The sequence below is a fragment of the Pipistrellus hanaki genome (assembly GCF_964339955.1).
Source record: "Pipistrellus hanaki genome assembly, chromosome: 4".
NCBI lineage: Eukaryota > Metazoa > Chordata > Mammalia > Chiroptera > Vespertilionidae > Pipistrellus > Pipistrellus hanaki.
Window position 1 is genome coordinate 33,515,828 of NC_140506.1, and position 15,585 is coordinate 33,531,412.

The 15,585-nt window shown below is 38.7% G+C and overlaps 1 protein-coding gene across 1 annotated transcript in view; it reads right to left on the minus strand.

The window, feature by feature from the left end:
- The window catches only part of MRPS27 (mitochondrial ribosomal protein S27), a 69,993-nt gene extending 54,480 nt beyond the window's left edge, over positions 1 to 15,513 (minus strand). The window contains exons 1-3 of the mRNA XM_084880925.1: positions 15,416 to 15,513; positions 11,586 to 11,663; positions 1,929 to 1,999 (exon numbers count right to left, since the gene is read on the minus strand). Of these exons, the coding sequence (XP_084737051.1) occupies positions 1,929 to 1,999; positions 11,586 to 11,663; positions 15,416 to 15,488 (222 nt within the window). The 5' untranslated portion in view covers positions 15,489 to 15,513. The remainder of the gene's footprint in view (positions 1 to 1,928; positions 2,000 to 11,585; positions 11,664 to 15,415) is intronic.
- Positions 15,514 to 15,585: the final 72 nt, after the last annotated feature.

Below are 15,585 nucleotides of genomic sequence, written 5' to 3' on the forward strand. Positions count from 1 at the left end.
AAAAAAATACATCATGTCTTCTCTTTTTCTTTGTAGAGAACTAACTTGATCAGAAAAACTGGAAATCAAATATGAACCTTATTCAGAGCAAGAGAACACTCCTCCTTTATACTATACTATACTATACTATACTATACTATACTATACTACACTATACTAATTTATAACTAGTCTTTGATATTTCCCTTTATCTTTAAACTCTAAAATTTTCTATGTTCTGAGCTCCAAATACATGGGAACACATATCTGAAAGGTTAAAGACTCTACTGGCTAAAAAAATATGCTCAAGAGATAAAAATCTAAATTTAGAGAACTCAATCTTGGAACCGTTTTTCTTATTCTGACTTAAGTTCTGCTATGGAACAGCCAACCAACAAAGTCTCCTTTTGAACCATAAAAATCTATGAGTACGCTCCTTAATTCTAAACTAAATAAGGAAACAGAAAGAGCTATTCCAAGAATAGATTCTACCCTAAAGTAGAGACTCAGAGGCAAAAGAGATGGAGTAGAAGATAACACATGTGAATATCATTAAAACCTCAGAATGAGAGAGAGAGGAGAATAAAAAGGGGGAGAGTTTCTAAAAATGCCTCTGACTTATGAATTGGATTTAGGAATCTCATTAAGGGGCGAATGAACTGGTGTAAACACAGGACCTGCAGTTAAGAGCTAGCTCTCCTGACTGCTTGCTGTATGGCATAAACAGATGGCACAGCCCCTCTGGAACTCAGGTGCTCCATCTGCATAAATAGAATAAAGGCACCTGCCTCCAAGGGCCTGCAGACCCAATAAGACAATGCATGTGAATGTTTTTAAAATTCTGGCAGTGCTGCCTAAACAAATATCAGGGATTATGGCAACAGAGATTTTATCCTTCATGAACCAATGGCCTCTCTGTTACCCTTCAATCTGAACATTATGAGTCTATAAAACTTGTTATGACCTAGTTAAACTCTTCCCCTACTAAAAGGAGAATATCTCGAGACAAAAAGAAAGAACCCAGACTAAAAATAATGATAGTTTCTTTCCTTTTCCTCTTCTAGATTTAACAGTAACCTTGAGTTTATGGTGCTATTAATTTCTACAAAGAGCTTTCACAACTAAAAACTCATTTTAGCATCACGTCAGCCCTGTGAGGAAAATACTATTGTCCTCAGATTGGAAATGAGGAACAGGAGAGGGGCCCAATGCCCAATGTCACAAAGTTAATTCACGGTAAAGACAAAGTCAGTTATTATTTGAAGGAAAAGAACTTTGATGTCACAGAGAACTGAGTTTGAAGCCCAATTTTTCCTCTTATGACCTGTGTGAACTTGAGAAATTTATCAACTTGAGTCTTGCATTAAAATGGAGAAAATAATGCTTCTCTCTTATGGCCTCTGTAAGAATTAATATATAAGATAATGTATTGTATGTTAAGAAACTAGTACAATAGATGGCATAGAAGGTGTTCAGTAATGGTTACTGTCAATTACTATTCCTGGTTCCTAGCCTAATATTATTCTATCCTCCACTGCTCCACAGCAGTTTAACATGGACATTAATATACATTCTTTTACAGACTTTCTCAGCTACCAAAAATACTTCCAATACTAACAAGTGAATACTATTCCTCTGATGGGTATATCAAGCTAAAAATAATCATGATATTATACATCAGAATACCATATCCTGGAAAAATAAATCAGATACATAATAATCATCACTGACATCAGAGTCTGATACATTTATTAGCTTTTATTTCAGTCAAAAAATTTGCTACTTCAACATAAAACATCAATTAGTAACCACAAAAACATACTATACTCTGGAAAAATATTTTCTATGAAAAATATTATTTATTTATACAACCTCATCCATATAAAAAGCCTTTCTTGATTTCTTCCACCTTTGTCTTTGAATATACATATATATTTAAGTTTTCTTACCCGTGATATTGTTAAAGAACTAACAGGCAACTTTTTCTCGTATGTTTTATCCATTAAAGATGCCAGATCAGCTGTGGAGGCAAAGAAGAAAAAAGAACCTGTTAAATATACACATTTCTTATGGAAAACCTCACAGATACAACTCCTGCCACATGGTTGCCATCATTATGAACCCAGGATTAAAACAGATGCACTTTCTTGCTATTTTTAGAAATTATTTCTGGGTAAATTAAAGAGTATAAAAAATATTGGGAATGTTTAAAAATGATTTATGTAATTGCAGTAGGGTTATTTTTTAAATAACGGCATATATTTAGTTTTTTTTAAATGCATCAATAAAGTTGCTCTGAAAGGAGGCACAGAAAGTGTTATAACTGTCAGACTCCAGGGAAAGGAATTAGATGGTAAGAGGCCAAGGGAAGAAGACTCTTCACCGTTTACATTTATTCCTTTTGCATTCCGAACCAGAGAAATATATTAGCTATTAATTTTTTAAAATTGGAATTTATCAAATAACTTTTATACATTCCCTGAAAAAATCAGAGAAGGTACTGGCTATACCTAATGATTTTCAGTCTGAATTACTCCTATTCCAGTTTCTTTTAATAGAACATCCACTTGGCTACTTGGTATTCCTGAGATTACACAGTTATTTCAGAGTCTAAAAATGTCTGAAATCCTAGGCAAAATAAATCTCCAAATTCATTATTTCATGTCTTCTCAGACTTATAATAATGGGTCTTATTTTTCTAAGTATAAAACAGAAGCAATCAAAAGAGAACCTCATCCTCCCACCACCAAGTCACCAGGCTATCAGCATCTGTGCCCATTTACTCTGCCCAACCCCTTTTTTTCACAAAGGGCAAACTTTATTAAACAAACAAATCCACACATCTCCCTCATTTCTCCTTCCTACTACTTGTTTGCACTGCTCCCCCCAGCAGCAAGACAACTGAAGAGTCATACCTGGTACAATTGTGACTACTTCCTTAATTCCACTCTTTCTTGATCTCTCTCAAATCAGATTTTGGTTTCCATCATTCCACTAACACCAATGACAACATCCACATAGTTAAACCCAGTAGTTAATTCTTCATTCTCATCTTCTTACCTGATTGCTCATGAGCATTTAATATAGTTAACCTTCATGAAAATACTCTTTTCTCTCTCTCATGGGCTCCTTTGCAGGATCTCTGCCTCTTCTTGACTCCTAAGTGTCTAAACAGGAGACTCTTCTCTTCACCACACACTCTCTCTGACAGCCTTAATCATCATCTACAGATTACTGACTCCACACTTGTATGTTTACCTGACTCCTGCCTGTAATTCCACACTCGTATTTCCAACTGCAAAGGTGACATCTCCATTTGAGTGTCTAATAGGTGTCTAAACATTACATGTCTTCTTCATTCTGCAGCCTTCCACTCCAAACCTGCTTCCCCCCAAGTCTTTCCCATCTCAGTAAATGACCACTACCTTCACTGGCTTTCTCAGGCCAAAAATCTAGGTGTCATTCTTGACCTCGTTGTTTTAACCAATTGTCAGCAAATCTTATAGGGTCTAGATTTTTGAAATGTAAATATATATTTCTTACCACTACCACTGCTAAGCCACCAATATCTCTCACCTCCTGACTACTCACCTTAACCTCCCACACTTACCAACTTATTCTCTACACAGCCTTTTAAAAGATAAATCACGTCCTGTCATTCTCTTTCTTCAACCAATAGCATCCTATCACACTTAGGCTAAAATTCAAAATATTTCCTATGACCTGCAAATGCCTACATAGCTGGTCTGTGTTTTTATCTATTTCTTTTTTCTCTTTTTTACACTTAAGTAAAATCCATGAAGACAAGGCTTTAACTCATGACAAATTCTCAGTCTCTAGAACATTTCCATAAAAGGCACTCAATAAATACCTAAAGAAATGAGTAAAAGAAAGGGAGTAAGAGAGGAAAGGGGGGGAGAAAAGAATGGAAAGCAGAGAGGAAAGGAGAAAAAAAAGTAACTGGATTTTCAAGGGTATTTTTGTTGGTTTTTTTTTTTACTCCCTAGTGGAAGAAATCAGTGTCAAGTAATACAGAGACAGGTAAACAACTGACAAGTATTTGTTGAAGACTTAATGCAGTGCATTTAACCAATTTTTTCTCTGTTCTTTCCTGGAGGTAATGATCTCAATGATTCAGGAGCTGCTGGAGAAAACAAATTTGCAAATACCCTAAACCTAATATGATGTAAAAGTAATTAGCTTTTCTCACCACTATCTTGAAAGGATCAATACCGGATGATTAAAGAATGGTAAAGACACTCCCCTACACACACACACACTAAGGCAAACTAATATTGTTAAATCTACCTGTTCACAGAATGATATTAAACAACACTTCCATGATACAAAATCTTTATAATCCCTTCATGATAGAGGCCCTTGTGTTGAGATGACAGGCATTAAAGTGAATTACTTCAAATTTAAACTTTAACTTTAAAAAAGCAGAATCAGGGTCTACTGGCCTAATTAAAATGGCCTCCATTTCCTGGTGGGTTTCACAGAGCGTATAATGTAGAACTGAACATTGCATTAGGTTGGCTTCTCAAGATTCTATTCTAACCCTTCGCATACAGACGTCTTCAGCCAAGTGAAATCAGGCTGGGGCCTCCAAAAGGGCAACAGCTGCAGGCCCAGCAGCTGCTGAATTAACATTTGCACACTGCAAGTCAGAGAGAGGTTTGCTGCTAAATATACTATGTGACCAATCACCTCCCGTGGTAATGCTGGCGTGATGAATGAGGCAGAAAAGTGCACCGAGCAGGGATGGCCAGGAAAGCTGGGCCGCTGCGGCCTGCAGAGGGCCAGCACCACAGGCTTCTGGACTATGGCTTCAATAGCCAAAAAATCACTTTATGTGTCACTGAGGGGCCAGCAGATGCTCAGATTTTGTTCAAAGGGATGTGCTAAAGAAGATGCTTTCTTGCCTGTCACTCAGCTTCTCAGGAAATATATGACAAAGACTATATGGAAAATGGATCTGAAAAATGCTTCATTTAACAAAACTGTACAGATAATGTGGAAGTATGTAAACTATTACAAAAATAGCCTTCTTGTTTGAAGAAAACAATACCCTTGATGATCTGGGTACATACACATTGAGGACCCTACACTACTCCAAATAGAGGGGTGTACTGGTTCATAAAACCAGCTGAGGATTTGAATCATCAGAGGAGCTTTAAAACTTCAGATTCCTAACCTCACACCTAGAGGGTAATTCTAATTCTGTCGGTTTGAGGGGACATCAGAGGAATCCAAATTTTTAAACAAAGCCCCACGAGATTGTGATGCAGCTTCTTAGGACTGAAGTGGGTTTTATTTGAAAACTACCATGGGGGGCGGGGGGGAAAGAGAAACACAGTCTTGATTGCTCCTCCTAAGCTTGAAGAATATATTAAACTGAATTTTGTTTCTGGAATAAGGAAGAATAAATATCCTTCAAAATATTCCTTCTGCTATAAAAACAAAATATTTCGAAAAATTTTCAAACATGATTGAGCTTGGTTGCACAATACTGTACATGTTAAATACTGTACATGTTTTTCTTTATAGTATGTGAACACATCTCAATAAAGCTGTTACTAAAATTAAAATATATGTGACTGAGCTTTCAAGAAGGTGGATGTAATTGTCAGAGGCCACAGTTAAGATGGGAGCACAAACTTTGAGTGTTTAAGGAAGCACTGATGGTAGCAGTCACCTGAGAGGATCTGCAGGTCCCCAGGGACACAGAGCTTTGGTTTTAATGGCTTATGGGGGACAGAGAACATAACCAAGGCCTTTATAAGAAGATAAACTAGTTCAGAGAGCCTTAGATAAAGCCAGGACCAGCTAGGGCTACACTTGTAGTGAAAAGATGAATTAATTGGAAAATAATGCACCGTGCAAAGATAAACAGCAGGGATGCTGTCCCTGAGGATTCTAAACTACAGTCCGCCCTCACACCTCTGAGGCCCAAATTCGCACTCTTTTGTTATACAAGATACATCAACCTGAGAACTTTGTTTAAAGTGGTCTAAAGAGTTGGTTTTACTGCATAAAATTCTAGAAGATGCAAACTAATCTGTAATGACAGAAAGCATATCAGTAGTTACCTGGGAATTTAGGAAGGTGGACAGAAGAGGCAGGAAAGAAGGACTGTAAAGTGATAGGTGGTGGTGGGTAGGGGGACACAATGCTCATTACTTAAGATTGTGGTGATGAGCTCATTGATATATACAAGTGTACATATGTCAAAACTTAACAAACAGTACACTTTAAATATGTGCAGTTGGTTTGTGTAAAGAATACTTCAATGAAGGTGTAAAAGAAACCCTATAACTTAATGAGTAAATTAGAGCAGGATAGACACAGGTGAGATGAGAATTAGTGAACTGAAAGATCTAAAAGAAATTACACAGAATGCACAAAAACAGGTAAGGATGAAAAGTACAAAAGAGAAATAGGAAATAAGGCCTAAACTGCATTTAATTGAATTTCTAAAAGAAGTTAAGTAAAGAGAATGGGGAGAAGTGATACATGATCAGATAATAGCTAAATAAATTTTAGAACTGATAAAAAACATAAGTTTTCAGATCCAAGAAACATATAAAATCTCAAATCAATTAAGCAAAACTCCACTCACACCATAATATGTTATAGTGAACCTGAAGAATAAGGGGATTTTAAAAGTAGCCAGAAGAAAAAGATATGTTACTAATAAAGGAAAAACAACTACACCAATGTGTACTTTCTTAGTAGGAACACAGAAGGCAGAATAATATGCTAGGTGTAAATACGCTCAACACAGATTCACAAATCTAGTAATCTTATCTTTTAAAATTAAGAAAGAATAAGATGTTTTTAGACAAACAGAAACTGAGATAATTCATTAGCAACAAACATTTACAAAAGGAACTTTTCAGAATTTTTTTCTGAAAATGATCCTTTAAAAAAGACATGAGATGCTAGAATGGCAAGTAAATAAAACTGCTTCAATCTAAGGGAAAACTGGTTATGCAAAATAGTAATGTCTTACCTGTGTTTTAAAGGATAAAACTTTAATATTAGACAATAACGTTTGGTGTGTGTGTGTGTGTGTGTATATATGCGTGAAAATGGGACTGAAAGAGGAGGATGCACAGAAATCGGGCCACCTCTGAAACAGCCCAGCCAGCAGATAAATGGGATGATGCCTATGAAATGCCTTGCACAGAACCAGGCACACGGCTAGCAGTGAACAGAGATTGCTTCCTGATTTTTATCTGAGGACCTGCACTGCATGCATGGCCTGCTTGCCCGCCCTAGACTGCAGTGCAGGCACACTCTAAGACCTCCATGGTAATGAGCAACCCTCACACTGCGAGCCGCACAGACCTCCACAGCTCTCCCTCAAGACTCTGACAGAAACCACTAATGGACTGGAGAGGCGGCACCTAGCTGCACAAGGAGAACCCAGAACGTCTCCTCAAATCATTTACACAGACTTCTCTCTCCTCCACGCCACTCCTCCCGATATCCTCCAATGGGGACTCGCGGAGGATGCGTTCTTCCTCACTCCCCCAATCAGCCAGTCCGCACCAGATCACCGCGCCCAATCACAGCCCTCCACATGCTGGGGGGCGGGCCTCCCACACGCGCAGAAGGCTTCAGAAAGGCTCCACCCAAAGGCGGCTCCACCGCTGCCAGGCATCTCCTCCGAGTCCGCACTGCCACCTACTGCCCCATCTCCCGCAGGCGGCCTCAGCCACCCATCACCCGCCCTGACCACAGGTGCCCTCACTTCTCAGGGCCAACGTACTAACCCAAACACTCTAATTCAAGTTAGGGGGGAAGTATGTACCGAAGTAATAGCACATAGAAGCGAATGCTTGTTTTAATCACATTCTATTGCACAGTAAGGAAAAGCATATTGTCTCAAATGCCTCTTTTCCTTCCAAGCCATTTGAGTTTCGGAATCTCCCACCTTTCTGGTATATAGAAAAACAAGGGGCCTAGGGACTTGTTCATTCCGCATATTTCTGGAGCATCTGCGACATGTCAGGGTCTTAGCTGGGGCAGGCGTTACCATCCTCCCTAACTTTACAAGTGCAGGAACCGAGGTTAAGTGACAGTTTTGGAAAGCTGAAAGAGCTGAGGGTCACACCTAGATGTCTGTCTCCCAAATGCAGGCTCTTCACCACATCACACTGCATAACCAAGTGTTGTAAGAAGACAGGGCGAGGTCAATTCTATTCTGACTGGGTAGGATTCAGAGTGTACAAAGGGTATTCTAGGCTAGGTGGTGTTCAGTAAATTGTGGCTGGTACTGCGTTCCCAAGTATACTCTCTTAACAAACAAGGAGACAATTATCCCCATAGACTTATTTGTTGCAGATAATTATGTTCATTTTTTTGGCAAAAAGTTTTTCCTTATTCAGGAATCCATGAAAACATTCCCTTAGATTTGTCTCAGAATAGCAGACAGATGACTATACCCCAAACCTAGGTGCCAAATACAGTAGACTCATTTACTAATCTTCCCTTCATATCTAAGAAAGTGTTAGCAATAGTTTTCCTGAAATTCTTTGTTCTCTTCTCTGTACTTTCATAGTCTTTTCTTTTAATTCACAAATAGGACATCAGAACAAGTTTTGCAATATAATTGAGTCCATCACAAGTTTCATCACTCCGCTTCTGGCTGAGCTGTGCTCCCCCTGTGGGAGCACACTGACCACCAGGGGGCAGCTCCTGCGTTGAGCGGGATCAGGCCAAAACTGGCTCTCCAACATCCCCTGAGGGGTCCCAGATTGTGAAAGGGACCCCACAGTGCACAATTGGGGCCGGGGAGGGACTAAGGGAGAGAAGTGGAAGTGGGAGGTTAGCCAGCTGGGGAGTAACTGTGGGACGGCTCCAGGGCATGTCCAGCTCATCTCGCTCAGTCCCAATCGGCGGGACCCCAGGACCGCAGCAGCAAGCTAACCTATGGTTGGAGCATCTGCCACCTGGTGGTCAGTGCACATCATAGCGAGCGGTTGAGCAGCCTTAGCGATTCATTAGCATATTACTCTTGGATTGGTTGAATGGACAACTGGACACTTAGCATATTAGGCTTTTATCATATATGGTGTATACATATTTTCCACTGACTGGGCCAAGAAGCAAAAACTCCACAATGACAAGAGGACATCTAATATGCAGATCTTGGCTTCTAACACCATTCCCTTTAAAAGGAACAGGATGCTTTGGAGAAAGAGTTGATACCGGGCCAGAGCAGGAAAGGTACAAGATGAGCTTAGAACATTGAGAATCAGCTTGAAAGGGCTCCTATGAGCCAAATCTGGGACAAGAATGGTAATGAATCATTAAAAAGAAAAACAAGAGAAATCCACGGTCCAGAAGATCATATTGATAATGAACAGATAAATATAATTCAAAGGAAGAAATGAAAAGTAGGGAGGGCTCATGCTCACAATAGAATACTGAGTACTAACTAGTAAATGTGGAAATATTACTTGAGTTGGAAAACCATCATTTTGCAATTGTTACAGTAAAGACTGATTCAGGCAAGATGCCTCAATAGATTCTAAATCTAGGGGGAAACTTTTGCTAAACATGACATTTGCATATTAAAATATCTCTCCATAGATTGCCTATTAGTCATAATGGAGAAAAATTGTAACTCTCCAGTGGGGAAATAAGACACACTTGACAAGGTGATCAAAATTAACACTGCCAGTGAAGGCAGATTGACAACAGGTATCTCTAGATGTGCCCTGAGAAGGACAAAATAACACTGACAATATTCTGACTGAGAAAACATATCTTGAATCTAATCATAAGGAACCCTCAGACAAACCCAGAAGGAACAATATCCTATTTAAAAAAGGGACTAGCTTCTTTAAAAATGTCAGGTTATATACACGAAAGCATTCAGGATAAAGAGCTGTAATCTACGTAAAAAAAAAAAAAAAAAAACTCTTCAAAAAGTTAAAAAAAAAAAGTGTGCATACAGAGAATGAGAAAGCAAAAATAAATGGGTCAAAATGGTGACAATATATAAATCTGGGCTAAGGGTCAGATGTTCTTTGTATTATTTTTATGATTTTTTTGTAAATTTCAAATTATTTCCATATAAAAAGTCAAAAATATTCAATCCACATATCATGTATGACATGGCAGACATTCACAATATTAAAAATACCTGTCTATAATTAACAAAACTCCATTTTACATATAAAAACAAAGCACTTTGGGGGGCATAATTTGAAAATAAGCTGAATTTTTCATAAGTGCAAATACTAAATAAATTGAAGAAAGACAGCACTTTGATTCATTCAGAACTTTACCAAGAATTGTTTACCATTTCATTGATAAAGCTGTCAGCACCTATGATAATGCTATAATACCAAATGGTATTTGACTTTGCTGCACACCACATCTGTATCCATCTGCATTTCTGTCTGTGGTTCACAGTGATTCTTCATTTCAGTGCAAATATGCAGTTACTAATCTTCAGATTCTCCACAGCTCTGTTTTGGCTGGCTCCTGCCCATACATCCAATGCCACGTCTCACAAATCAACTCTTGGCTCTCCAAGGTAGATGATATAGCTAGCTATAAAAGAATCCTGCCTGCTCAAATTATGGGAAGAACCCATAAACACAGACTTTCTTCTTCTTTAACATAAGCCAAAAAAAAAAAAAGAGAGAGAGAGAGAGAGAGAGAGAGAAAGAAATTTTGGGGAAAATGTTAGATCAGCACTGGAACTGATCCACAAATTACATTATCCCCATAAAACTATCACCAATTATCACAATGACGTTATCTATAAAATATATTATGTATATGTAGCATGTACATTTCTATAAACTGATCACAGTGTCAGTGATTTCTTTAGGCTTTGCTATATTATAAAATAAGGGCTGCTGTTAATGTAATATCCATAGGGAACAGGAGCTTATAATGAGGAGCCTACTGCCTGAGAAGTGTTACCCAACTTTTTTCCTTAAATGGTTTATATGAGATTATAACACTGCTTTCAAACCTATCTGTCATCTGGCAATGAAACAGAGGAGAGTAAAAAAGCTGTCTGAAGACAAGTTAAGAGATGACAATAAAAAAAGATGAAAGAGTATTAGCAGGTTTGGCTCAGTGGATAGAGTGTCGAGTCCTGGGTCTGATTCTGGTTAAGGGCAGATGCTGGGGTTGCAGGCTTGATCCCCAGTGTGGGGTATGTAGGAGGCAGCCAATCAATTTCTCTCTCACTATTGATGCTTCTATCTCTCTCTCCTTCTCCCTTGCTCTCTGAAATCAATAAAAATATATTTTAAAAAAAGAAAATATAAAACAAATTTTGCTTTGCAGATAACATAAAACAGACACTGCAGAGCAACTAACTATACAATAAAATGGACAAAAACAAAAAAGAATTGTTTACATAACTTAGGAAGACCATTCATCAAGGCAAAAAAGAAATATCAGGATAACAAAAATGATTTTGCCACGTGTGAAACAAAAGTCTAATTCTTCTTAGGAGCTAGAATGTACATCTGAATTGGGTTACCATGAAAGCATCACTTCATAGTACATCATATGAATATATTACTATAAACATGTGGAGTGACTGAAAATGACACACAGGTACCTACCGAGGTGACAGTCTTCTTTTTCTCTTGCTTCCCACTTCTGGCTGTCCACGTATGCTGCAGAAAGCAGACATCGTTTACCTGAGGAAAAAAGACAATTATCTCAACATTCATGGTTTCACAATAGGTTCAGTTTATATGCCTGTAAACATATCTTTGTAATATGCTCAACTTACTAGATTTAAAGATTCCAACATTATACTGTAACCAACATTGCACAGTTAACAATTCAGTTCCTGACAAAATGCACTCAACCTCTAACAAGTATAACATACAGAAAACTAAAAAGAAAAAAAAACAAACAAACCAGAAAACTGAAAATGCATACTATAATGCTATGGGTAGAAATGCTGGTAATTTTGTTTCTATAACTTTAGGCCTAGGAACCATTTGCTTCCATTAAATTATAGCTGAGGTAAGCCCTAGAACCCTTTGGAACTGAAAACATTTGCTGAACTGTTGCTTAACTCATTAATCGAATGCCTCATAATCATTGGTTGGTCCTCAAAACAGTGCCATGTGACTTAGATCAGCATATTTATCCTTATTTCACATAAAGCAAATAATAATATCTTACCCAGTAAACCAGCACCTTAGTGGTAAATAAGAGAAACCAATAAGCCAAATTTCAGGTAACTCACAAACTGCCATAGCTGTATTCCTAGTACCTAGCACAAGGACTGGCATATGGCAATGCTCAACAAATGAGCTCAAATGAAAACCTTTTGTGCTTCTAAGGACACTATCCAGAAAGTGAAAGGAAAACTCACAGAATGAGAAAATATTTGCAAATCATTTATCTGACAAGGGATTTGTGTCCTGAAAATATAAATAATCCTTACTACTCAAAATTTCAAAAGACAAATAACCCAACTGAAAATGGACAAAGGATTTGAACAAATATTTCTTAAAACAGGAAAAGTATGCACACACACAAACATATATACATACATGCAAATGGCTAGCAAGTACATGAAAAGATGTTTATTATCATTTGCTATTAGGGAAATGCAAAATACATTGAAATTCCACTTCACACCACTAAAGTGACTATAATAAAAAAAAAAGACAGTAACAATTTTGATATAAATGTAGAAAAACTGGAAACTTTTACATTTCATGTTAAAATATAAAGTAAATGCAGCCACTTTGGAAAAGTTTGTCTGTTCTTTAAAACATAAACATGAAGTTACCATATAACCCAGCAATTCCACTCCTAGGTATATACCCAAAAGAAATGAAAGTGTGTTTCCACACAAAAATTTGCATAAAAATGTTCATAGCAATATTATTCATAATAGCCAAAAAGTGGAAACAATGCAAATATGTTGAATAGATACATAAAATGGTGATGTATTCTTATAATGGGATATCATTTGACAATAAAAAAAAATGGATACATGCCTACACCATGGATGGATCTCTACAACATAATACCAAATGAAAAAGAAGCCAGTGACAAAAGACTAAATATTCTATAATTACATTTATAGGAAAAGTCCATAATAGACAAATCTATAGAGACAGAAAGCAGATTAGTGGTTGCCTAGATTTGGAGGGTTAAGAGTCAGGAAAACTTCAGGGAAGTTGGGGAGTAAGTTACTAAGTTTGCTTTTATTTTGAGGTGGTGAAAATGTCCTAAATTGACTGTGATGATGGCTGGAAGAAGGTGTTAGGTCCTTAGAGTGATGTGTGAAGGATATGAGGAGTGACATAAGGACTTGCCATTGCTCACTTTGAAGATATTTGAGAAAGGGACCATCAGCCAAGGAATGGAGATGGTGTTTTTTTTTTAAGATAGAAAAGGCATGAAAGCAGATTCTACATCCCTTTCAACACTTTGATTTTAACACAGCAAGACCCCGTGTCAGACTTTGACCTACCGAACTGTAATATAATAAATCTGCATTGTTCTAAGCCACCAAATTTGTGGTAATTTGGTAACCTGCTTATCCTTCAGCCAGTCAGTCATTTTTAACACAACTATTCTCTAACTTAACTATTCACTATAAAAAGAAATGTTTTACCATTTAATTAGGGGGGGTGGGGGGGGGGGGAGGAATACCTCCAAGGACCAGAATTTCAAAGTTTAGAGAACACAGATTGGCTCTATCCCACACCTTAAGAAAGACAGACATTCCATTTTCTGTAAGCCTTTAAGTAGGATGTTCATCTTTTTGAGATGCTTTATAAATGACACCATTTAAAGTTCTTTCCATCTTTGTATAGTAGATGGACGGTCTATATACTAACACTGGAATCAAAGAATTTCTATAAAGTTGGACAGAACAATAGATTTGCTGTGAGTTTGTACAAAGTAGACTATTTTTCCTCTTGTATCCTGTAATAGTTCAAGATGTTTTGATAACTTAAAGTCAGGCTCCTTATCAGCATTTTCAAGTCTATAATGCACTATCCTACTTATTTATATTACTTGCCTACAGCCTCCATTTACTAATTTCAAGACTCCTTTCATCTGTGGCCTAACCCAGTGCTTGTTTAATATAACTTTCTGTAATGATGGAAATGTTCAATTCTCAGCTGTTCCCTACAGTAGTAACTGGCCACCGGCATCTAGTGAACATTAAACTGTAGCTAGTGTGACTAAGAAAATGAATTTTAAATTTTATTTAATTTTCACTTATTTAAATAGCCATATGCAGCTAGTAGCTACCACAATGGAATAGCACAGGTGTATAACCGACTGCAAGTTTGCCAGTTCAACCTAAGACCAAAATGCTAGCTGGAAATTCTCTCCCTTATCTAATTGCCATTCCCTTGTTAGAATGAATGCTGGTTCCTAAACATTCTAAGCAAGCTCAATACCCTCCCTAATAGACCATCTAAGGTCTTGTTGACATCGAAACACTAACAAGCATGACTTAAACATGCTTGCAAATAGCTACAACAGCTTGAGATGCCAGCCACTGTGCATACCACTGCACCACATGTGTGGCATTACATATTTTTACCAGCCAGGTCAACTGGTTCATCCTCAGAAAACTTCCGATGGCCAACTTTGTGACCTCACGTTGATATTTAACGGCTGTTCTGAAGAAGTGCGAGCAGGAGTGTCTGTGTTGCTTTTCTATAGGGGCTAGAGGAGGAATGTTGGAAAGAGGAGATAGATAATAGGCATTGAAACAACGACTGGGTTATCTTAACCATATAATCATATACACGTGTCAGAAGTTAGCTTCTGAAAATGTTTTTAAATATATATATTTCTTCCAATGTCTTTATCAGCAGATCCATTAAACAGGTTTTGAGTGGGCTGCCATCCACTCAGAGAAGTGCTTTAGACGTAAGGATTCCCATTCATTGTCTAAAGGTAGAAGACTGGCAAAAGGAAGGTCAATCAAACGTTGTGTCCAAGGTCACAATCCGGTAAAATGAGATGAGTGCACTGAAAACCTCTCCCACCGACCGAAGGCCGGGGGTTCTGGCCAAAGTGAGGCGGTGAAGGGAGGAACCTCAGCAGGGAGACAATGTCCATGGCCCCAGGGGTGGACACATCTGGGCTCTTCCGGTTCGGCAGGAGGCAACCCCCCTACCACAAACCCAGCCAGTCAGACGCAAAAGCGCTCATGGCTAGACTTCCTCTGCTCTTTACACCTGTGGATGGGCAGACAGACACTACTGCTTCACGAAAGGAGACGGCTCCGAGAACCTGCCTCCCCTCTCTGTGCTACCGAACCTCCCAACTGACTTCCCCAGCGACAAGGTCCCAGAAGCATTCCCTCTCCTCTTCAAAGCCCGCCGCCCCTTTCACCCAAGGAGCAGAGTCCTCAGGGGTCTGACGAAGCAGCCCCACCGAGGCAGCGGCCACCCACCTGCCAGGGAGAGCCGAGGCAGCGGCACTTTCCGCGCCAGGAGGACCCCGTGCCGCACCATGGGGGCCGCCATCTTGGAGTGTACCAAAGCGGACGCCGGCGGGGAGGGTTTGCAGGCGGAGGAAGGGGCGGGGCCCCAGCGCGCCAACGCTCCGCCTCCCGTCCCCCCC